The following is a 23,885-nucleotide window of genomic DNA, read 5'->3' as shown; positions in this document are numbered from 1 at the left end:
AACATATGGTTATCAGATGATGTAATTTAGCTTATAGACAATCCAATTAAGCTTTCCGTGGCCCAAAAGACATGTGGTTGGCAACCTCTAAGATCGGCCCCCAATGATATTCACTCCCTGGTATTCACACATAGTATAGTCCTTTGTCCTCGATTGTGGGCTGAACTTTTTGACTTCCTTCTAGGGAACACAATATGGCAGAATTGATGAGATGGCACTTCTGAGTCAGATTATAAAAGGATTGTGGCTTGTTTGGGGTGCTGTGTTTCATGTTCTCTCTTGGGTGTTTTGTAATGGGCGAAACCAACTAATATCATAATAGGGCAGCCCTGTGGAAAGTTGCATGTGGCAAAGAACTGAGGCCTACCAAGAGCTATGTGAAAGATCTTTAAAGTAGATCCTTTTCCATTTGAGCCTTCAGATAAATGCAGCCCTGGCTGACATATTGATTGTTGTCATATGAGAGACTATGAACCAGAATCACTCAGCTAAGCTGCTCCCAGATTCATCACTCAGAGAAAATATGAGATAATAAATGTATGTTCTTAGCCACTAAGTTTTGGAATTATTTGTTATGCAACAATGTATAATTAATATACCTGCCTTGCTGGCAGGGCAACCAGTTTGAGTCACAGACAATATATTTGAGATATAGAAATGAAAATGTAATGACTAAGATCATAAACTATTTTATTTATTGAAGAATTAAAATAGTACATTAACAAACCTTATTTGATAGAGAAATAATACCAGAATTCTTCTAAATGTGATTATCAGCTAAACCACCAGAAATACTGGTTTTGCTGAGTTCTTCCATAGCTGTAAAACTCAAAGGCTAAGAAATTGGCTGAAGGCAGGATATGAATCACTGGACAGTTTCTTCTGGAAAGACAGAATGAATCAATAAGGCCCTTTAATAAGGAAGTTGCAAGAAACCTTACCATTTGGAGAAAGAGTACTCTGTCATTCCTGTACCCAAGGCCTAGGCCCAGCCAAAAGGAAGCAGAGGGTTGGAACTGTGATCTAATGAGTCTGGCTCCAGAGCTCCCTTCAGCTTGCCTTTTGCTTGGTGGTGGAGAGTGTACTGGGCATGATTTAAACTAGAGTCCTATTTGACAACAAGAAGATGCAAAAATTAAAGTCCCAGACCCATCCTTTGATCTTGACTTATTAGTGCCACAAGTTCTCTTGGCCTCTCATGTCCAAAACTGCTCAGGTATTAGTGTCACCACCTTGAGGGACACAGTTGCCCCCAGGAGTGGGTAGATGGTTGTTCTGGTGCCTGAGATGAGAAATGCCTGGCCAACACCCTCTTCTCTGGTTCTATGAGACAGGGACCAAAACAGGGAAAAGATGAGAGGGGGACAAAGACACTAGGCCAGGAGGTGATCATTTAGGGCTTTGTGCTATAAGTGATTTTGCATTTCCCGAGATGAAATAAGCCTCTCCAGCACAAGGCAGTAGGATGTCACAGCCCTAAGGTCTGGCTGGTTTTATCTATCTGGCAGTTCAAGGTCAGCGCAAAGGACATCCCCAACACCTGAGAAAAGAGATGGGAAAATGTGAGGTCTTCATAGGAGGAAGCATCTCTTCCACAACCGCTGAGATTAGCCCCAGACAAAAAGAAAGTATCTATCACACTGGAACCACCCTTCCTGCCATTACTTCCAATTCCTTCTCTGTTCTCTCCTTTAGCTTTAGAATGGTAGTGGGGGTGATGGTGTCAGGAGGGTAGAGGATAGAGTGTTGGGACATCTATGTATCATTAAGAAGTCACTTGTATAGTCAAGTTCTGCACAAGTCAACACTTTGTGCAATGAATCATCTCTACCCATGCCTTGAGAATGACTGATAAATATCAGAGATTTATCAGAGATAAATTATTTCCTTCTGAGCTTCTTGATTAAATCTTAGCTATTCTGTGATATACCCAAAACACTTGGGTGTAAAAATAGTAGAGATGTCACCTAATAAAAAAGAACACAAAGCTATCCCAAATTCACCCCTGACTTACCATACTAAGCAGAGAAACAAGGAGGAAATTGATTATAATTTTTATCAACAGCTCCTGCTTGGCGTACAAGGCCAATTATTCACATAGAATGTTTATCCTCACAAGCTTTTCTTTACCAGCTGAGTGAATGACCAAAGTAGGGGTCTGCTTGATGACTACTAATTTGACTATGAAGCACTCATATATCTTAGGGATAAGTTGACCGTGTAGATCTCGCAGCATATTTTCTGTATGCCTTAAATTGGTAATGTCATCATTTGCTACATGACTAGGGAAGCTCATATTATTGAGCATGTACTATGTAACTGGTACTGTTCTAAAACTTTATGTGACTTAACTAATTTAATCTTCACAAAAGTCCCATGATTAAGTTCTTACCTGGATCACACATACACAGATAGTGATGATCCCAATATGAAGGAAATTGGAGTGAAACCACAGTTTTACTTTTGCATAGCAACCCTAAAAAAAAAATTACAAGTACAAATGACACCACTGTATTATTCAACTTTATCAGGAAGATAATTTCAGAAGATAGTTTATATTTTGCCTTATGCCAAGAGTCTTAGGCCATTTTTATTTTCTTCCTATGGATGAAGAAATAGGCATAAAGTAGAGAATATTAAACCAGAGACTTTTCTGGTGTTGTTATTATCACAGTGGTACCTAATGCAAAAGTCCGAGATTTCTACAAACTGAGTTAAACTAGCTCCTCAGAGGCCTTTCAGCAATAGATGTCCTTATGTTCTTTGAATATCCTCTGATGACTTGGGACAAATAAATGGGGATATGGCCTACACAATTCTAGGATTGGCTGCATTTCAGCTTCTGCTAAAACCTAAACCTATCATGGCCCTTCCAAACTCCAGGGCAGTGCTAGTTAGTGAGTGTCTTAGTCTTTCTTCATAGAACTAAAAATTTTTGGAGATTTTCCAACAATCCCAAGGTGGATAACATGGGGTAACAGGAATTTAGGAACTTCATGTTGTTGAAATATAATCTTGGCTTCTTCTCTGGGCCTAGTCTGAAGGTCTGAATTAAGTGGGCAGGTTGTTTCAACAGTTCTACCAACTGTCTCTCCCCTAACTCCAGTCTCCTTCACTTATGGTTCATTTCACCAAGGTGCTGGATGCTGCCATTTCAAGGAAGAAAAGCAGAGAAACAGAAAGAAGGGAAGCTTTTCTACCACAACTTTATAACTTTTACTTTCAATCATAAGGCCAACTTCTTTTTTTTTAAAGATTTTATTTATTTATTCATGAGAGAGAGAGAGAGAGGCAGAGACACAGGCAGAGGGAGAAGCAGGCTCCATGCAGGGAGCCTGAAGTGGGACTTGTTCCCGGGATCTCCAGGATCAGGCCCTGGGCTGAAGGCGGCGCTAAACCACTGAGCCACCCAGGCTGCCCCAAGACCAACTTCTTGCTCAAGAAAAATATTGATATAATTCTCTGTCACTATCACATAAACTTTCTACTCTAATGTAATAGTGTAGGGTAGCAAGATTTGTGATGCCATCTCTAGTCTAAATGAGCTTGTTCCTTTTTTAAATTTTATCTAGTGGTCTGGACAACTTTTGTCTAATTTGTCTAGTTACCTAGGTTGTCCTCCTGGCTTCTATTTTGTCCAATGTTCCTTGTTTTTGGTTGGGAGGACTAAGTCCTATATGACTGGAGTTTCTAAGATAATTGAAAGTTTAACCAAAGAGATTAATAACAGAAAAGTTGACAAAAAATTACCTGAACTTGTGGATCTGAGGGGCAAGATTTTGGTGGGTGACCATTCCAATCACTTGTGCCATTTACACCGCAACATTGCAGCTAAAAGCCAAATCCCCCCAAAATTTGATGGTTAGAAAGTCAACAGAAAGAAAACTGGAACTTGGCGAAAAGGTGGTCCCTTCAGATCTGACTCTAGCAGAAAATACAGAATTGACTTGACTACTATGGTCCCTTAGAACAAAATACTTTCAAATCTATTATACCATTTCATTCACATAAGACTCCTTGAGGTAGAAAGGGCGGCTTTAACTTATTTGCATTTTACAGCATTCAGGGGATTCAGTCTGACATGTTTGGGTCTTCCTTAGATCTAAGTAGGGCTTAGATAATGAGCCTATCTGGAAATAAGAGAAGGGTAAGAGAGTGTAGACAACTTTGTACCAATCAGATCGATTCCTGTGCTTTCCCCTTTGTGACTGCTAAACATTATTTTGGACCTAAGAGTTGTAGACCTTAGATTCTAAACATTTCAAGAAAGTAAGTTCCATTAACCCCCAGGCACTGAGGTTGGAAAATTAAGTCTGGGCTGAGCTGAGGAGGAGTCCATCTGTACTCACAACTGACTGGATGGAATCCCACGTTGCTCTGGTGCTGTTGTCCAAGTGGTATTGCTTGATGCTCTCAGTCAGGCTCTCAGACACATAATCATTCAGCTAGGTAGGGCATATGCCAGCAGAGAAGACATTATAAAAAGCAGGTAAGTTCAAGGAATAAGCAATTTCTAATATAGATTGGTGGTTCCATTTGCTCCTCCCTTTCAAATGATCTCCTCAGAGCTAAGGATGTGCAGAGAGGGAGTTTATATTCAGGGAGAAGTGCTGAGACTGAGATGGCATTGTAGGAAGGAGTACATAGTAGTCTCTCATCCTTCCAGAACTCTGTTTTTTCACAAGAGGACAGATCATCAAAACATGGGCTCCTTAAGGCATGGAAGCAGACATTTTCTACTTCCAAACACATGGAGAAAAAGAAGTCGGAGGAAAATAAGCTTGTTTTTACCTCTCTTTCTATTTTTCCTTCAAAGCATGACTCAATTACAATTTCTTTGATGATATTTTTTTCCTCTCTCCATTTACAATTTATTTTTCTTCCATCCTTCCAGTTTGCCTGTATCTCTATTACAGGACTTATTTTGTGCCAGCTTCTCCATAGTCAGAAATACAACAAGGAATTCTGTTCTTTATAACTTACCTTCTGTTCATACACGAAGAGCAGGATAGCCAAGGTCACCTCAGCAAGGAGGATAATCAGCAGCAGGATAAAGAACTGAGGCAAAGCAGAGACATGCTCACAGCACTGATTCTAGTTCTTCCCTCATTCCCACTCTACCCTGGCAGTATCCAGGTGTGTCTCTGCACATGTGCAGAGGTTCCTACTCCTGCTTGCCCAGATCTTCATAAGCCTCTTGTTTTGTGAGGAATATATGTGATGTTTTTCTACAACTGCATTCCAAATCTCTAGAGGGCAGATCAGCTGTCTTCTAACTTTGTGTTTCCCTTCCCATTGTGCCTATCCAGCTCTATGCACATAATGAGTATGCAACATTATTTGTTAAATCAGTGAAGCAATTTTGGCATCAGCTTTTTGAAACAGTTGAGCAAAAGAGCATTAAACTAAACTATGTGTCTTTAGAGTTTGGGGCCTGGTTGTTTCAGCAAGATCAAGGCTAGTTTGGGGTGGGGGACAGGTGATGGTGGAAGTTGAAAGGAGCTCTTTATAGATGGGGAGAAGAGGTATTCTAATCACAGTCCTAACTTTTATTTATCTCCACCTGTAGATGCTTACTCCCTTTATGCTAATCACATACTACAGAAAACACATTTTCACTGATTCCCTCTCCTTCATTTTTTTTATCCCAACACTAATTTTGACTGCTTAAATCTGTTTAACACTTTCCCTATGTCTAACATCCCCCATATTTTGCCATTAATCCAGGAACTGAGAATGGGAATGTTTTTGCTCTATCTCTTGGCTCCAGTTTAAGGGTTTAAGGGTTGATCCATAAGGGAAAGAAGATTAATCAAATGACTTAAGGAAGAACCAAAGCAACTGGGAATCCTTATTTATGGATGGGTGACACATATCAAGCAGTGTTCTGGGTACACTTAGAGATACAAGGAGCTCTTCTTTCATAGAGTTTACAGGCAAAACCTAAGCCTAAATGTGTTCTTCAGGACACTTAACTGACAGGGAACAACTGAAAAGCTCTAGCATCTCTCATGTTACATAATAGCTGCCACCTAAGACCTCGCTTAAGTTGAGTCATCATTCTGTCATGTATCTTGTGCAGATTTGAGATAGAGAAATATCTTCTGCCATTTTAGAAGGGTCACAGTACAAAGAAGAATCTAGAGACTAGATTTTCCATCAGTTGGTGATTCTGACACAGATCCTAAAAATACATACTAATGTGAAAAGCATTTAGGCAGATGAATGACATTTGATTTCAACCAAATATGAAGAAATGAAATGCCATAAAGGGAAATTATGACAAGGGTCATTATTAACACTGTAAAATGAATCTCAAGGAAGATAGCAATGTCCTCTTCTACCTATCCTGTGACCCAAGTCAGAAACAAAATACTATTGATCTAGATAGACTTGGCTGGCCTGAGGTGTCAAACCTATGATCCTATGATTTCCTTGTGCCCATAGGTTAGCCACCAAGAAACATCTTGCCTGGGGCTTCAGGCATCATGTTCCTCTACTTAGGGTACCACAACTGCTGCAAGAGACTCACCGACATAAGCAGGCACTTATTCTCCTTGATGGAACCCATACAACCCAGGAATGCAACCACCATGATAATGGAGCCCACGATGACAAGCACATTGCCCAGTGTGAGGGAGAGGAGCAGCCTGAAGTTGTTGTGAATCAGGAAATAGATCCCAAAGCCCAAAATGCAGCAGCCACAGAACTGAAAGAAAGAATCCCACAATACTCTTGAATATCTGTTCACATTCTCACTTGAAAATAGAATCACATCTTTCCTTAGCTCTATCAAGACTGTCATGATGTCCCACTCATGCTTCGTCCTACCCATATCAGATACCAGAGGAAGCTCACTGTGAGTAATATAGTATCTTCATGCTTCAGATCCCATTCTCCTTGTTCCCACAATAGCTTACAAATCGTCTTCCCTTTGGAAACCACAATCATGTACAGGGGATGATGCCCTGTTTGAGAAGTTTATCCTGCTAGGAAGAAAACTAGAGAAGCCAAACTTTTAAGGATCTTCTCATAGACACATGAGTACAAACATCCTATATTTGAAATTCAGTTGCTGAATTTGGCATAGTGAAACCTTCCCAGAAAAGGCGACTTCCCTTTCAATCAGCTATTCATCCAACGGATTCGGAGGAGGAGGGAAGTAAGAAAGTGTCATTTATGCACAGAATTTAGAGTCTCAGGTTTCTCACCAATAGATGTCAGCAGTGAGCCTTAGTAGCCTAAAGTTCCCAGAGAGAGAAATAGCATGCCTATAAATAACTGCACTAGTACTTTTCAACTTTACAGGCTTATACTATGGTGGGATGAGAAGAGGGGAGGAAATTATTATTCTCTTGTAAGCGGGGTATGCCATTCAGACATGCATGGGTTGCTCTCCATAGCAGGCTCTTCAGCAGAGGAGAGAGAAATAGAGTGTAGCTTGGATTTGATGAGCTCAGCCATGTTCAGAAGAGGCACACTTACCCAAAAAAGCAAGTTGAAGAAAAACAGAACGTACTTCAGCAACTTCAAGCCACTCATGCCCATGCCGGGAAATCCTTGCTCTAAAAAGTAAAAGGAAGAAAAGAGTAAGTAAGTGACCTGGCTCTGCAAGGTGGCACCAGTGAACAGAGGACAGATATATTCAGGATTCAAGAGCTCCAGCACCACCTCAGGTTTGAGCTGTAGCTCTCCTCTAGGAAATTTCTCCAAACTCCCTGTTCTCTCAGTTTCTGAACTAAGGTATAATTGGTTTATCTTGGACACTCACTTTCATTCCAATTCAGCAAGCCAAGAATGCTTATCACTGAATTAAGCACTGTAGAGGAGAATGAATCACAGTCTCTATCACATTTGGTCTCTAGGCCAATGCTCAGAGACTAATGCTTGGGCATTTATTCAAGAAGGCAGCCCAGGGGTCAGGAATTCATCAGTTGTGGAGAACTCAGTGATTTGATCAGCCAATTCCTGATCATGTACATACTACATTTGGTCTATAAATCTCTCCAGATGAAAATGGGGGAGCATACCTATGTATGATTCATTCTTTTACTGAAGAAACATTTATGATGTTTTCTGTGGAAGATATAACTGTGACTAAGCAGTAGCTATCTTCCAGAAGATATCAATCTGATAGCAGAGATAAAACTAGCTATCTAATATTCAATGAAGAAAGAAAAGAGATAGCAATGGAATTTTGATATATATAATTATATATATATTTTATATATAAAATTATATATATAATATATAATTTTATATATATATAATTTCATTTTCTCAGCAAAGACACTAGAAATTGAGGCTTTTCCTCCATTCTAGAGATCTGGATACAAATTTTGAATTTTCTCTCAGACACAATTAGGTTCTATAGAGTCACTCATTTTAAAACTGCACATAAGACTGCTATATAAAGCAGAACGTCAATTTATTGTTTTTTCCCTATTAGAACTATGCCTTTTCTAGTGTATAGATTGCTTACACAATCCATCGCCTGTACCCTCTTAACAGTATCAAGATATCCAAAAATCAGATGGTCTTGAGGGATAGGTTATGTAGGCTGTTGTGTGATGAGCTATTTGTGTTCCACAATACAATAATCTCTGTTGAATAGACCAAATATGTATATTTATCTCATACTATTTTCCCTTTCCTTTACTATGTCCTTCTCTATCCCTTTCTCCTTCTTGTCTTGACCCTCAGGATTATTCTTAATTCTTCATCAATATTTTAGCTAAGTTAAAATAAAATTCATTTGATTATAAGTGTGTGTATATACTTGCGAAGTTAAAAAACAGTATGATGGGGCACCTGGGTGGCTCAGTGGTTAAGCATCTGCCTTTAGCTCTGGTCATGGTCCCAGGGTCCTGGGATTGAGTCCCTCCTCAGATCCCCACGGGAAGCCTGTGTCTCCCTCTGCCTATGTCTCTGCCTCTCTCTCTCTATGTGCCTCATGAATGAATGAATGAATGAATGAATAAAAATAAATAAATAAATAAATAAATAAAGTTTTGAAAAGTATGATGATTTACTACATAGGCTTTGAAGTCAAACTTGAATTCAACTCTCTCATATGTCATTAAACAGATACACTAGATTTGGAAGCTTACTTAACATTTCTAGTCACAATTTATTCCTATGTAAAATGGGAGTAGTACTTATATCTCCTCGGATGGATGCGAAGATTAAATGATCTTACAACAGAGATATAGCTATCAATGGTGTACTACTCAGGAATAAAAGGAAGTGAACTGTTGCTACACAACACAGCATAGATGAATCTCAAAATAATTATGGTGGATACACAAAGCTAGACCAAAAATATTAGTACATAGTGTATGATTCCAGTTATATAAAATTTTAGAAATGAAAACTAACATATAGCAACGGAAAGCAGATCAATGATTGGAGATAGAGTTAGAGGAAAGTGGTTGTGGTGGCGGGGGGTTAGATAAAGAAAAGGAGAGTAGGGAGAGGTGGGAGAAAGGGATGATGAAAGACCATGAATCTTTTGGAAGTGATGAATGTGTATTATCTTGACTGTAGTGATGGTTTTATATATGTATGTGTATGTCATAAAGCCCTTCCTAATTTGCCCTATCTCTCCAAATTCATGGCAACATTCTGTGTCTTATATTTTATTTTTTTAATTTTTATTTATTTATTTATTTAATTTATAAAATCACTTTATTTTAGATATTCATGACATGTAAAAATGATGTACATACCAACATACACAATTTGATGAGTTTGGGGTAAGTGTACAGTTATGAAACCATCACCACCATCAAGACCATAGACATATCCATCATTTCCTGAAGGTTCCTCCCATCCCCATTCTTATTATTTTTATTTTTTGTGATAGTAACACTTAATATAGGATCCACCCTCTTAAGAAGTTCTGAATGTACAATATTATATTGTTAGCTATAGTCACTATGCTGTATAGTAGATTTCCAGAATTTATTTATTTTGCACAACTGAAACTTTGTATCCTTTGACCATCATCTCCCTACTTACCTTTCTTCTAAGCCAGTAGCAACCACCATTTGACCCCATGCTTCCGTGAGTTTGACATCTTAGATTCCACATATAAGTCATACAATACAGTATTTGTCTTTCTCTGCTGTGCTTATTTCACTTAGCATAATGTCCTCCAGGTTAATCCATGTTGTCACAAATGGCAAGATTTCCTTCTTTTCTTTTTCTTTTTTTTCCTTGTTTTTTAAGGTCAAATAATATTCCATTGTGCATATGTACCACATTTCCTTCATTCATTCATGTATTGATAAACATTTAGATTGGTTTCATATCTTGGCTATTGTGAATAATGCTACAATAAACATGGAATGAAGGTATCTCTTTGAAATCCTGATTTCAGTTCACTCCAGTTTATTCCAGAAGTGAGATTGCTGGATCATATGGTAGTTCTATATTGAACTTTTTGAGTGTTTTCCATAAGGGCTGTACCAACTTATATTTCTACCAACAGTGCACCAAGCTTCATTTTCTCCACATCCTTGCCAACACTTTTTTCCCCAAATATTCATTTATTTTTTTTTATGGTAGAAGAAGAACAATATTCATTTCTGTTTGTTTCAAGCTTTTATTTAAATTCTAGTTAGTTAACATATGTATAATATTGGTTTCAGGAGTAGAGCTCAGTGATTCATCACTTATATAGACACCCAGGGCTCATCACAGGTTCCTCCTTGATAGCCATCACCCATCTATCCCATGCCTCACACACCTCCCCTCCATCAACCTTCAGTTTGTTCTCTGTCATTAAGAATCTCTTATCGTTTGCCTCGCTCTCTTTTTTTTTCCTTCTTTCCCCTGTTTATCTGTTTTGTTTCTTAAATTCCACGTGAGTGAAATCATATATTCTAGCTCCATCCAAGTCATTGCAAATGGCAAGATCTCATTCTTTTTGATGCCTGAGTAATATTCCGTTGATATATATACCACCTCTTCTTTATCCATTTGTCAGTTGGGTTCTTTCTATAAGTTGGCTATTGTTGATAATGCTGCTATTTTAAAATCTAGGAAGCAACATTGACCACTTGTCTCAGTGCCTCCTTTTTTTTACCTGTGGTTATGGGATTCTTCGTTGGAATTTACCATTTTTCTACCCCTCTGACACCTTAATTTGGTTAGCCACTATTTATCCTGACACTCAGCTCCAGTGTCACTCTTCCAGTAAGCCCTCATTGATTGGGTCTATTTCTCCACACCCAACCCCACTCCCCACAAGGAGTACCTGGTATACCTGCACATCTCTGTTATTGCACTAGCCTCTTTATTTTGTAATTATCTCTTTCCTTTCTAGAATGTGAACTCCTTGAGGGTAGGAATTGGTTTATTCATCTTTGAATCCTCGAGATCCAACACAGTCCCCTGATTACACTAAAAAAGTAAGATTATTCAATAAGCTTTTGTCAATTAATTCTACATAATCTGGTATAGTGGAATGAACATTACACTGTGTTGGGCTTGAGTTTATCCTGCCAATAAACTAATCTTTTGGATGTGGACAGATAACTTACACAGAAGATTGGACTAGATGCCTCCTAGGGTCACCTCATCCCCCCAAATCCTAGGATTCTATGATCACTGCTTTAGGCTCCTGTAATCAAATGGTCCATCCACAGAACACCAACTAATGAAGTGCCCACAGACATGTGGATATCCTTATTGAGTTTTTTCCTTTCACAGATGGGAAGAAGAGCCTCTTCTTTCTCCTTCATTGACTTTTCATTTGCTCAGACTCCCCCAAATCCCCAGATTTTTGAAGGAGAAAATCTGCCCATTTGGTAAAGATTGTCACTACTTTTACCATGTGTATGTCCCAGTTTTCCTATTAACCAGACTGAATGGCACTGTTTCCTCTTCCTTTCTTCATTTTAACTTCGTCAGTTATTGGGCTCCTGCCCCTTTCAACCCCCCTGTCTGGAAGAAATGACACCTCTTTGCAGTCAAAATCTGCTGCATGATTCATGGCTCTGTGAAGAAAGTCCCTGACGTCAGCTTCCAGGAAACCTCTGTGACCAAACTCCAGTTAGCTGTGGCCACCTCCCACAGCTCCTCGTGCAGGCCAGCAATAAAGTTCACTTTTTAGTTCCTTCCAAGCAAAGATCTTGGGCTAATAAATTGTCTTGTGGATTTCTAGTTCAATCCTTCCTTTTTATTTGGCCTGTTCTTTCAGAGCCATCAAATCTAGTCTTGAATGCAATCGAGTTTAGAAGTAGCTAAAGTCGGGATAGAAGCTTCAAGAAGCTACCAATTCAATCCAGCCTTATGTGATCCCAATCTTGGTGCCACAGCAAGACAGCTTTGGTGTTACATATACTATTATATTTATGAGATATTAATCTGTGTTCCCCAAACAAAAACAAGCAACCAAACAGAACCATAGGGAATGAAAGGAATCCATGATCAAATAATTTTGGAAGTAAATAGGATTAAATAAAAATAAAAGAAAAAAGCAATAAATGGTTCTTTTAATGAATGACTTCTGAGAAGCTCATTATATACTAATGTACATTGTCACTATAAACCTGTTTTTATATTGAAGGCTAAACAGCTCAGAGAACACATTGTTCTACAAAACACAATTTGATAAACACTAGTAATGGAATCAGACAGATCTAGTTTTGAATTCAAACCATGCCACATGCCAGAAATGTGGCCTTGGGCAATTTGTGTAACCTCTCTTTCACAATTTCCCTCATCTTTAAAATGATATTTACATGCAGTTCACATGTTGTTCGGGGGTTAAACGAGATGACATTTCCTGGGTGGCTCAGGATGAGTGCCTGGCTCAATGAACACTGACTAAAAGATCATGTTTGGTGGGGGATCCCTGGGTGGCTCGGCGGTTAGCGCCTGCCTTTGGCCCAGGGCGTGATCCTGGAGTCCCGGGATCAAGTCCCGCGTCGGGCTCCCGGCATGGAGCTTGCTTGTCCCTCCTCCGGTGTTTCTGACCCTCTCTCTCTCTCTCTGTCTATCATAAATAAATAAATCTTAGGGGATCCCTGGGTGGCGCAGCGGTTTGGCGCCTGCCTTTGGCCCAGGGAGCGATCCTGGAGACCCGGGATCGAATTCCACGTCGGGCTCCCGGTGCATGGAGCCTGCTTCTCCCTCTGCTTGTGTCTCTGCCTCTCTCTCTCTCTCTGTGACTATCATAAATAAATAAAAATTTAAAAAAATAATAAAATAAAATAAATAAATCTTAAAAAAGAAAAAAAAGATCATGTTAGAGCTTTCCTACCAGTCCATTCATACGGGCAACCCTGGGCTTTCTGCTAGATTTTCAGGAATAAAATACATCAGGGGCCAGAAGGCCTTTAATAATTTTTTGCTTGTTTCATTTTTTGGTAAATACTTAAAAAAAAGTTTTATTGCACTGTTTATAAAAAATTCAAACAATAAAGAAAATACAAAGTCAAAAGCATAAAATCTTCTGAAATCCACTTCCCAGAGATAATCACCATTGACATTTTTGGTGAACACCTTTCTAGACATTTCTATATATATGGATCTATTTGCCAACTTACACAGATGAACGAAGTATTCAGTAAGGTGACTATTGGCTTCCTATCCACTTCTACAGAGCCTGTGAAGGTGTTTGGTTCGTCAGTGAAGAACAGTGGGACCTTGATTTACAAAAGATTTTTTTTTAAGATTTTATTTATTTATTCATGAGAGACACAGAGAGGGGCAGAGACACAGACAGAGGGAGAAGCAGGTTCCTTGCAGGGAGCCCAAAGCAGGACTCCATCCCAGGACCTCAGGATCATATCCTGAGCCAAAGGCAGGCACTCAACCACTGAGTCATGCAAGCATCGCACAAAAGAGTTTTTCTAAAATAGGAAAGAAAATCTGTTCTCTACAAGGGTCCCCTATATAAAGGCAAAATAAATTTAAACAGATGATAGAGTTCATTGAACCCTGCAAAATCCTGAATTCTTCATGAATATGTCTTATTTATAATCCTCTCATCAACCCTGTAGCTTAGATGTCAACAGCCTCAGTTTGCAAACAGGAAATCCAAGGCTCAAACAGCCTGTGTAACTGGCACTGTTCACCCAGCTAATGAACAGCAAAGCACACGGCACAAGACAAAGTCTCTCAGCCTCCCAGCCGACCATTCTTCCGCTTCCCCGGGCTCCATTTTGTGCCTCCCACTTCCCAACCCAACGCACCCCCTGCAGTGTGAGCCTTAGGAGGATTCCATCCAGTTTTCAGTGTGAATCCCTGTGAACAGTGGCTGAGGAGAAATGGGGGTTATGCAAATACATCTCTCTCAGAGGGAGTAATAATCGCCAGGGAAAGGTGGCACAAAAATAAAACAAAACCAAACTGTCAACATTTATGCATTAATTTTGTCTCTCTCTCTCCATCACTTTGTCAAAGTAACGTGTTTGTCATCTTAGTCCTCCCTGAAATTGTGGTCTGGTGAAAACTTTTTCCTTTTCAAAGCTGCTATCAGGGAGAGAAATTGGTGATTTTTAGAAGAGAGAAAGGAAGAAGTGAAGAGGAGAGAAAAAATGAAGAAAGACAAATCCAGATAATCTTGGAGGCTCATTTTCTAGAGGTTCTCTTTCCTTACTCCCAAAATATGTAGAATTTGGGGTATATGGGTGTCTCAGCTGGTTAAGTGTCTGTCTTCGATTCAGGTCATGATCTCAGGGTCCTGGGATCAAGCCCTGCATTCAGCTCCCTGCTCAGTGGTGAGTCTGCTTCTCCCTCTGCCCCTTGCTGCCCTGGCTCGTGCTCTCTCTCTCTCTCTCTTAAATAAATAAATGAAAGCTTTAAGAAAATTTAAAAAAAAAATACATAGAATCTTGCTGTGGATGGTCCCTGTCCTGGAGACCCATCTATGGTGCATTCAAGCAAGCTATATCTATCATGAGCAAGGCTCTGTGTGGGCTAATCAAAGCCATTTCTGTGGCATTCCCATCAAAAGTCTGAATACTCTGAATCTAGTCATGAAGAAATATGAGACAAAACAAACTGAGAGACATTCTAGAAAATAGCTTGTCTGTATGCTTCAAGGATATCAATATCATGAAACACAAGAAAAATTCAGGAACTGCTCCAGGTAGAAAGTGACTAAAGAAATAAGGCAGTTAAAAGCAAGGTGTGGTCAGAGATTTCCAGTCACTATGAGGATATCAATCAGCAACCGATGGGATCTGAATAAAATCTATAGATTGATAACAGTATTGTAATTGTATCAATTTCCTGATGTTGATTATTATACAGTGGTATGTAAGAGAATGTTTGTGTTCTTAGAAAATACGTAGTAGGGGCACCTAGGTGGCTCAGCGGTTGAGCATCTGCCTTTGGCTCAGGTCGCAATCCCAGGGTCCTGGGATCAAGTCCCGCATCAGGGTCCCCGCAGGGAGCCTGCTTCTCCCTCTGCCTATGTCTCTGCCTCTCTGTGTCTCTCATGAATAAATAAATAAAATCTTTAAAAAAAAAAGAAAATACGTAGTAAACCACTCTGTGGAAAAGGATATCATACCAGCAGTTACTCCCAAATAAGAAACTCAAGGAAGGATAAAGAAAATGTGACAAAATGGTCATATTTGGGACATCTAGGTGAAGAGGGTTCAGAAATTCTTGGTACTAGTTTTGCAAGTTTTCTGTAAGTCTGAATTTAAAGAGAGACAGAGAGAGAACATTGAATATAAGTAAATGATCTAAGGAATTCTGATCTTTAAGTCATTACATCATAATTCCCTGATGGCATAAATTATGAGATTCCACAAGAGTTGTTTTTAGAAGAGTCATGGGATAATTCCTTAAGGCCTCTAGTTGCTCCTAATAGAGTGAGTATTAACCCATGAGTTCAAATTTAAAAGATGTGAGGTATCAAAATATCCTATGCCTCAATCTAGTTCTCCAGAAATATAAAATGTCAAATGAAAGTGTGACAAATTAAATATATTTCAAATATTTCATTTGCTAGCATATTGACTTCAGATCAATTAGATTTATGACTAAGTTGCATTTTTAAATGTTTGCATATGTTAAAATGCACTGAAAATTTATGGACAAAGAACAGTCTGATGATGCTCTTTTAATAGGAAGTTTATAAGAAAAGAGAGTATAGTATAATGGAGAGAAAAGAGCATTCCATAGGGAATCAGGAATTACTATTTAACTAGTTTTATGACTTTGGACAAGTTTCACCTTACCTGGAAATAAGCAGTTTGGAATATTCTATGAAGAGCTGATATTTTCTGGGCTCTCACCACAAGTTGAACATTTTATTTGAACCTAAATAATCCCAAATTCTATTTAAGTAACAACATTCTAACACTTGGAAAATAGTGCTCTTATTTTAAATGATTGTAGAAATGTGTCCTTACGGCACTTTTTCCTTTACAACAGTTCATGGCTGAAGCTATGATGTATTGAGGTTCCTGCTTGGGCAGGAAGAGTCTTGTGTGCTGGTGATGTGGGGAATGCATAGAGGACTTGCCTCTGTATCCCAACACAGAGATCCATGGTCTCTACTCTGAGTGCTCACCCAATGCCTTTGGAAATGGCTTCCTTCTTCCCAAAGCCTATGTCCAGACAGCCTTCCCACAGTCACACTCTAGCTGCAATCCTTGCCTCCTCTAGTCCAACAGCCACCCGGGGAGGCCTGCTCTGTGTAGTGGTCTTGTTTCTCGGTTAATTTGCTTCAGTGCTCTGTACCTGCAGTGGCAGCTCAGTCCCAGAGCTTCCTGAGGGCAGATACCCAGTCTGTGGGCCCAGGGTGATCTGCACACACTGGATGCTCATTCAGTACAGGAGGTACTGGGGGAGGACTAATGTAGGAACACAAACCAAACCACTGTAACTAAATCAATACAGTGTTTCCTGGAACAGAAGCTGAGAGACAGTGATCATAACCTCACAGAGAGCTCCAATCTTTACCCTAATCTGGGGGAAATTGAGATTAAGGAGTAAGAAATCTGCCCCTTCACTCTCATTTCAAGTCACACCCCATCAGTTCTGATGTCTCAGGCATAGCCACAGCCAGGGCTAGACCTTGGACCCGCCTGGTTGTTTGATCTTTCCTCTCACTTTCAGGTGCTGGTTCTAGAACCAAGCAGGAGAAAGAGATTTCTGCCTCCTGTGCTCCTGCAGCCAAAGCCTGTACTATGGTCTTTGCTTGCTTATTCTCATTTCAAAGGAGTCTAGGGGGCAACTCACACTCTTTGAATGTGTATGTACAGTGCCCCATCTGGAATGCTGTTACTTCCAGTCTCTATAGCAAACTTGTACTTTGTAAATGAATGAAAGCAGTCACTTCCTCTCCAAGGCACACTCCTACACATCTCCGACATTTTGTGCACATCCTACCTCCATTATAGAAAAGATCGCATTGTGCTGTATTTGTGTGTTGTGTCTGTACTCCACACCAGAATCCACAAATGCTTTGAGATTGATAAGCACATCGGTTATCCCTGTTTCTCTGGGACACAGCACAATGCCTACCTGTTCAAATGCTGTGGGTTGGGACTGAGGAAGGGCTTCAGATCTGGAGTCTGAAGCCCTCTGGGTGGTCACAAGGCAACCTGAGGACACCAGAAACCAAAGACCATTGGAGTTTGACTTTGCTGGTTTATGCTGGAAAATTATCAAAGGTGAAGTGGCTTAGGCAGCACTAGCTGTGACAGAATGGGCTTTGAATCATTCCCTGTGGGTATAAAGGTGTCCAATCCTTTCATTTATAAGCTAAGTACTCTTTCTGTGGCCCACACAGAAAACACAGGAAATCAATCTTCAGTTCAGTCTCTGTTCCAAACCAACCACAATTTCAAAACAGTGCAGATTCCGGTGGAGATTGAGAAAGCAAAACTTTTGTTTAGCCAGCAGCTAAGAATGCTTTTGCTCAATCCTCTTCCAAAACACCAATACCTCTTATCTTTCACAGGAGTTCCTTAAGGGCAGGACTATTTTCAGGACAAATCTCTACCTTGCTATTTTGTCTCTCCACCAGAATCTTCCAAAGCACAGTGCCTGGCCCCAGGAGGCACTTAACATAGGATTAGTAAATGAATTCATTAAAAAGTCTGGTCTTTGGGTGCCTGTCTGGTTCAGCTGGTTGAGCATAGGACTCTTGATTGGGAGGTTGTAAATTTGAACCCCCATTGGGTGTAGAGATTACTTAAAAATATAATCTTAAGGGGCACCTGGGTGGCTCAGTTGGTTAAGCATCTGACTCTTGGTTTCAGCTCAGGTCATGATCTTGGGGTTTTGAGATAGAGCCCCACATCCGGCTCTGTGCTCAACCCCTGCTTAAAATTCTCTCTATCTGCTCCTTCCCCCTCCCCGTGCTCCTTCTTGCTCTCTCAAATAAATTTAAAAAAATCTTTTCAAAGATCTTTTAAAAATAAAATAAAAAGTCTGGTCTTTATTTTTAAATTTATGTCTCAATGGTCCCTGAGATACTTTGGGAATCTAGAGCCCCCAGTGGCATTGCCATCCTCCATTGTTAGATGTGTAAGTATTTTTCTGGAGGATTTTCCTCTCCTCCAGGGCATAATCAGTTGAGATGCTTGCAAGTCTTGGAAGGAGAAAGCTCTGATTTAGTGTTTCCGTGGCCTCCTGACCTCCAGTAATGACTATGGTGGTCACAGAAAGTCAAGACCAAAAGCTTGACTATGACCTTCTGAGTCCATAAGACCCCAGTCACTAGTTACAGGGCATGAATTAGAACTCATTACAATATCAAATTTTGTTGGTTGGTGCATGCCATAATACATTTATCAATATTTATGTTTTGTATACCAAGAACAAGCTTATTCAGCAGAACCATTAGGACCACAATGTTCTTTCTGTCTGAAAACAATCTACGCATCTCTTTAGGGGTGTTCAGCTTTTACTTCTTGATATACAGGCAGTGGGCATGCCCTATGTTCCTGACTCTGAACTCGGTGTTGTCATTTGCAGCTGTCCTATTTTAGTGGCTCTGAGGAATCACAGTGAGGAATTCAACATGAAAACTTGTTGAATTAAGAACTGCCATCTCCCAGCTGCCTTTCTAAATGGCTCTGGCTATTGGTTCTCTCCTCACTTTAAAATCACAAAATCAGGCTTCTAAGAGACCTGAGCATGTATGAAATCTCCCCAATATCATATCACACAGAAGGCTCCAGGCATCAAAAATGACAACTCAGAGAAATTCAAGTTCTGAGGCAATTAAGCAATTAGGTTCTAAAGCACGAATGCCTTGGCCCAGTGAGGTATCAGACAACAGGAACCTGGTTGATGAAAAGTCTTTATGGCTTGCTTGTCTTTTGAAGGGTTCTAGGATCTTGATCTTTTTACTTTCCTGCATTAAATATTTGAAAAATAGAAGTTGCAGGAGATTTTAGGCCTACTAAGAGGTATGCAGACAATTCTAAAATACTCTATCTTACATAATATGGTTCAGATCTTTGCTCTCAAGCCAGATTAAAATGTCACCAATCTTACCTTTTGCAGGCACTTTTCTTCAGTTCCTTAGGCAGGCTTGGTGATTATTCTTGAGGAGGTCACAATAAGGCTGGTAACACGGATGTCAGGGGCTATTTGTGTAAAAGGAGAAGTGAAGGGAAAATAAATGTGCTCACACTGTGACAACAGGAAACCCAGTTGAAGAGAGGGAGGAAGTGAGGCTTGGCCTGCCCTCTTTAGCCTTAGAGGTGCAATCCTTCCCCTGTGGCTTTTTAAACATCTACTCCCACGACCCACCCAAATACATAAACTTGCTTCTATGAAACATAGGAAAAGTCAAAGACCAAAGTGGTTCAGGTACTAATCAGTGAGCACTGGTAGGTTCTGGGGTGATTTCAGCCTTGATTTCTGTCTAGAAAAAGGCGGTGCTTCTCAATCAAAGTGGTGCCTCAGAATTACCCGTGGGTCTTTTCAAGAATAAGTATGCCTGGCCCCCCATTTGGTAGCTGGAAACTGGAGTAGAACCCAAAATAATTATTTTTAAAGGTTTTCTAGGACTAAGACAGGAATGTCTTTTAAGCCTAATTTGACCTTCTCCCCACCCTCCCTCCAGCTGCCTTCCAGAAGATCTCTAGTTTCCTGTTGGATTGGGATACCATTTTCAGACTTCTGTCTCCAAAGTTGGATTTTACTTATGTAAGGATATTGTCAAGGATAAACCCCAAGGTACAATCCAAGGGACACTGGTAAAAATGATTTATTTAGTAAAGAGAGCCCCAAAGTTCTGAGTTTCAACTCCAGCTTCATCTCTGTTAGCTGTGTGATACTGAGCAAATCTCAACCTCTCAGCTTCAGTTTGTTAATAGTAACATCTAATAATAATCCTGATAGTTACTGTTATATCCCCATTAATAGATGAGAAAACAGAGCTCAAATAGGTTAGATATTTAGCCCAAGATTATACAGCTAAGAGATAGCAGTTGGGGGTGCCTGGGTGGCTCCATCAGTTGAGCAACCCACTCTTGATTTTGACTCAGTTCATGATATTAGCATCATGGAATGGAGTGCATGTCAGCTCCATGCTCAGTGCAGAGTCTGCTTATCCCTCTCCCTCTGCTCCTCCCCCACTTGTGGGTTCTCTCTCTAAATAAATAAATAAATACAATATTTTTAAAAGTTTAAATAAATAAACAAATAAATGAAAAAAACAGCAGTTGGGACCCAAATTCAAAGTCACAGAGAATGGGGCAGCCCAGTTGGCTCAGCGGTTTAGTGCTGCCTTCAGCTCAGGGCGTGATCTTGGAGACCAAGGATTGAGTCCCACGTCAGGCTCCTTGTATGGATACTGCTTCTCCCTCTGCCTGTGTCTCTGCCTCTCTCTTTCTCTCACTGTGTGCCTATCATAAATAAATAAAAATTAAAAAAAAAATTAAAAAAAAAACCTATGACCAGTAGATTTTGAAAATTATATATCCAGTTTTCTCTCTGCTGTGCCTACTGGGATTTTCTTAGATTGAAATGGTAAAGGGCTAAGTGATAACCGCAACAAATCCCTAGCTAGCTGTGAGATGTGGAACCTACCAATGAGTCACAATTTTTTTATCTGATAAATGAAGAACTAGGCATTCTCCCCAATCCTCAACTTAGAAACATGCATTGGGGGGGGGGGGCGCTTGGGTGGCTCAGTCAGTTAAGTGGCTGCCTTTGACTCAGGGCACAATCCCAGGGTCCTGAGATGGAGCCCCACGTCAGGCTCCCAGCTCAGTGAGGGGTCTGCTTCTCCCTCTCCCTCTTTCCCTCCTCACCTCTCATGCGCTCTCTCTCTGCTCTTTCTCAAACAAATAAAATCTTAGAAAGAAAGAAAGAAAGAAAGAAAGAAAGAAAGAAAGAAAGAAAAAGAAGAGGAAGAGGAAGAAGAAGAAGAAGAAGAAGAAGAAGAAGAAGAAGAAGAAGAAGACAACAGTGAAAAGAAACATGTATCTGGAAAAGCTAGCTTTCTCTGTCTTCCTTCAACTTGACACACTCAGATTCTGGAATCACCTGTGACCAGGGCTGGCTTATGGAAAATGCTAAATTAAAGGGGAAATGGATCTTTACTGCAGAACTTGTCAGTCATTAATATTCTCTAAGTGCACAGATTTTTCCAAATTTATTTGATCATTGAACAACGTGTGTGTGTGTGTGTGTGTGTGTGTGTGTGTGTGTATGATTTTTTTTCGGGGAACAGTTTTTCAGCCTAACTACACCTTAGGCAATGCTCTTGTAAATTCTCCTATCTTCGTGTGGCATCAGTTTGAGGAGTCAGGGCCCCTCACTCAGGCTGTTATCACAATGACAGGTCCCTGATATAGAGGAACTGAGGAAAGACTTCTTGCTTGGCTCACATTTTCTGTGGCTTCCATTAGTATCTCTTTGTGCCAAAGATTCACAAATCTATATACATAATTCGAGTTCTCATTGAGCTCCATGCAGTTACCTTAAATCCGGTACACAATATTCAACTGAGGAAACTGGGCATTCTTCTGCTGAAACCTGCTCTTCTCCCATGTTCACCATCACAGGGAAAGGCCCCACTACTTCCCTGTTGTGTCCTCTTGGGCTACTCTCTTAGGCTACCCACATCATGGAATGTTATCAACCACCAAGTCCTATAGATTGTAATTTTGCCTAAATATTTCTCAAATCGGGCAACTTCTTTCTAACTTGAAAGCCACACACTAATCCTTATTTCTCACCTGTTTCACTGCACCCCAGCCTTTTTCAAGATCAGCTTGGATATTTTTTCACTCAGCTCAGACAAGGAAAGCCTTTTAAAAGTGATGATTTAATCAGTCATTCCCCAGCTTACAACTCTTCAATGGTTTCCCTTTAGGTTTTTGGTTTTGTTTTGTTTTTGTTAAGTAAGCTCTGCACCCAGCGAGGTGCTCAAACTAATGATTCTGAGATCAAGAGTCTCATGCTCCACTAACCGAGCCAGCCAGGAGCTGCCTTAGGCTTTAAGCAGCCCCATTAATACCTAGTACTCATAGCTGGCCTCTCCTTGCCCACTCCCAACACCAAGGCCCTGCCACACTAGATACTGAATTACTTTGAGTTGCTTGAACAAATCAGTATCTCTCTCTCTCTACCTCTCTCTCTGCCTCTCTCTCTCTCCCTCCCTCCCTCTCTCTCTCTCTCTACCTCTCTCTCTCTCTCTGGAATATCTTCTCAACTCTTCAATTGACTAATTCCTCCACATTCTCCACATCTCAGTTCCTTTGGGAAGCCCTCCAAACAGGACTAGATACTCCTACTACATGCTCTCATACCCATATACACCCTTTTATCATTCATTGTTTTCCTACTTGTCTCTTTTCCATATTGACACAAAGTTCCAAAGGTAGGTTCTCTGTTGCTCTGTGGATGTTGGGTGATGGTGTCTGGTCCATCAGAGGTGCATTATACATATTTGAATAGCTTCTGGTAGTGTAAGGTCTGAAAATTAGGGGAACTGGAGACTTGGATGGGAGGAGAGAGTACCAGAAAGAGAGACGTAGTAGAGTGAACATCTGAGGGAGAAGAGGGCATTTTAGGATTATCAGGAAGAATATCTCAAGATAAGAGTTGCTCACAGAACTGGATGACTGTTTTAACGGAGAAAACTTTTTCCTTTAACGTACTCCTCTCTGCATCCCAATGAAGGGCTGGTCCAAGTGCCTGACAACCAGAAGTGGCTGTGCCTGGGTATCAGGTAAGAGTAGAGAATTGCATATCTGCTTAGACTCAAATCTACAAGATTCTATTGGGAACCAACGCTATTTCTGACCATCAGGTGTTTTCAATCCATTTGGGGAGACAAGGGGGAAAAAAACAAGAATAAGGTAATGTCAGGGCCGACTGTGTTGTTGAATAGTCCTAGAGAATGCTCCAACACTTTGAAAAATGAAATCAGGGAAGGGATTTGCAGAAGCCTAGACTCATGTTTTGGTCTTCTTGATGCATGGTATATTGGATCAAGTGTCGGAGTAACAGTGGTGCCTGGGAGTTTAGGAGACCTGCATTCAGCCAGCCAATGAGTGGGAATACAAATTATGAATGTTCCATTATCACACAATAGTACCTGCCAAAATGTATGCTGAATCTCATATAGACAGAGAGAAATACTGGTTCTCTTTTGGGCTTTTTTTTTTTTTCTTAACTTTCTAGCAGAGTAAGTTTGCTATTATTGAAAAAAGTCACTATTAAAATAGAAGAGGAAAACGAAAGTCCTAAGTTTTTCTCCTCAAGTTACTCAGATATGCAAGAATATTAGAGTTTGGGAGGGATAGATGCTTGGGAATTATAAGATTAATCCTCCTTCAAATGGACGATTAAACTAGTGGCACAGTGGATTTGCTTATGAACTCAGGTTAGAGTTTTGAAGACAGTACAACAGAATATCACTTGTAGAAAGAGAATTCTTCATA

The 23,885-nt window shown here is 40.2% G+C and overlaps 1 protein-coding gene across 1 annotated transcript; it reads right to left on the bottom strand.

The window, feature by feature from the left end:
* Positions 1-673: 673 nt before the first annotated feature.
* Positions 674-19,562, bottom strand: CD53 (CD53 molecule). The gene is made up of 8 exons (XM_055339322.1): positions 19,480-19,562; positions 7,486-7,565; positions 6,533-6,709; positions 4,984-5,058; positions 4,350-4,445; positions 3,751-3,831; positions 2,393-2,476; positions 674-1,540 (listed from the first exon to the last, which is right to left on the bottom strand). Exons 2-8 carry the CDS (start codon positions 7,546-7,548, stop codon positions 1,469-1,471), a joined length of 648 nt encoding a protein of 215 aa, XP_055195297.1. The 5' UTR covers positions 7,549-7,565; positions 19,480-19,562; the 3' UTR covers positions 674-1,468.
* Between the last annotated feature and the right edge of the window lie 4,323 nt (positions 19,563-23,885).

This window comes from Nyctereutes procyonoides, unplaced genomic scaffold, assembly GCF_905146905.1.
Source record: "Nyctereutes procyonoides isolate TBG_1078 unplaced genomic scaffold, NYPRO_anot_genome, whole genome shotgun sequence".
In the NCBI taxonomy this organism is placed as follows: Eukaryota; Metazoa; Chordata; class Mammalia; order Carnivora; family Canidae; genus Nyctereutes; species Nyctereutes procyonoides.
Note: the sequence above shows the minus strand (reverse complement) of the source record. Positions and strands in the feature narration are given on the sequence as shown.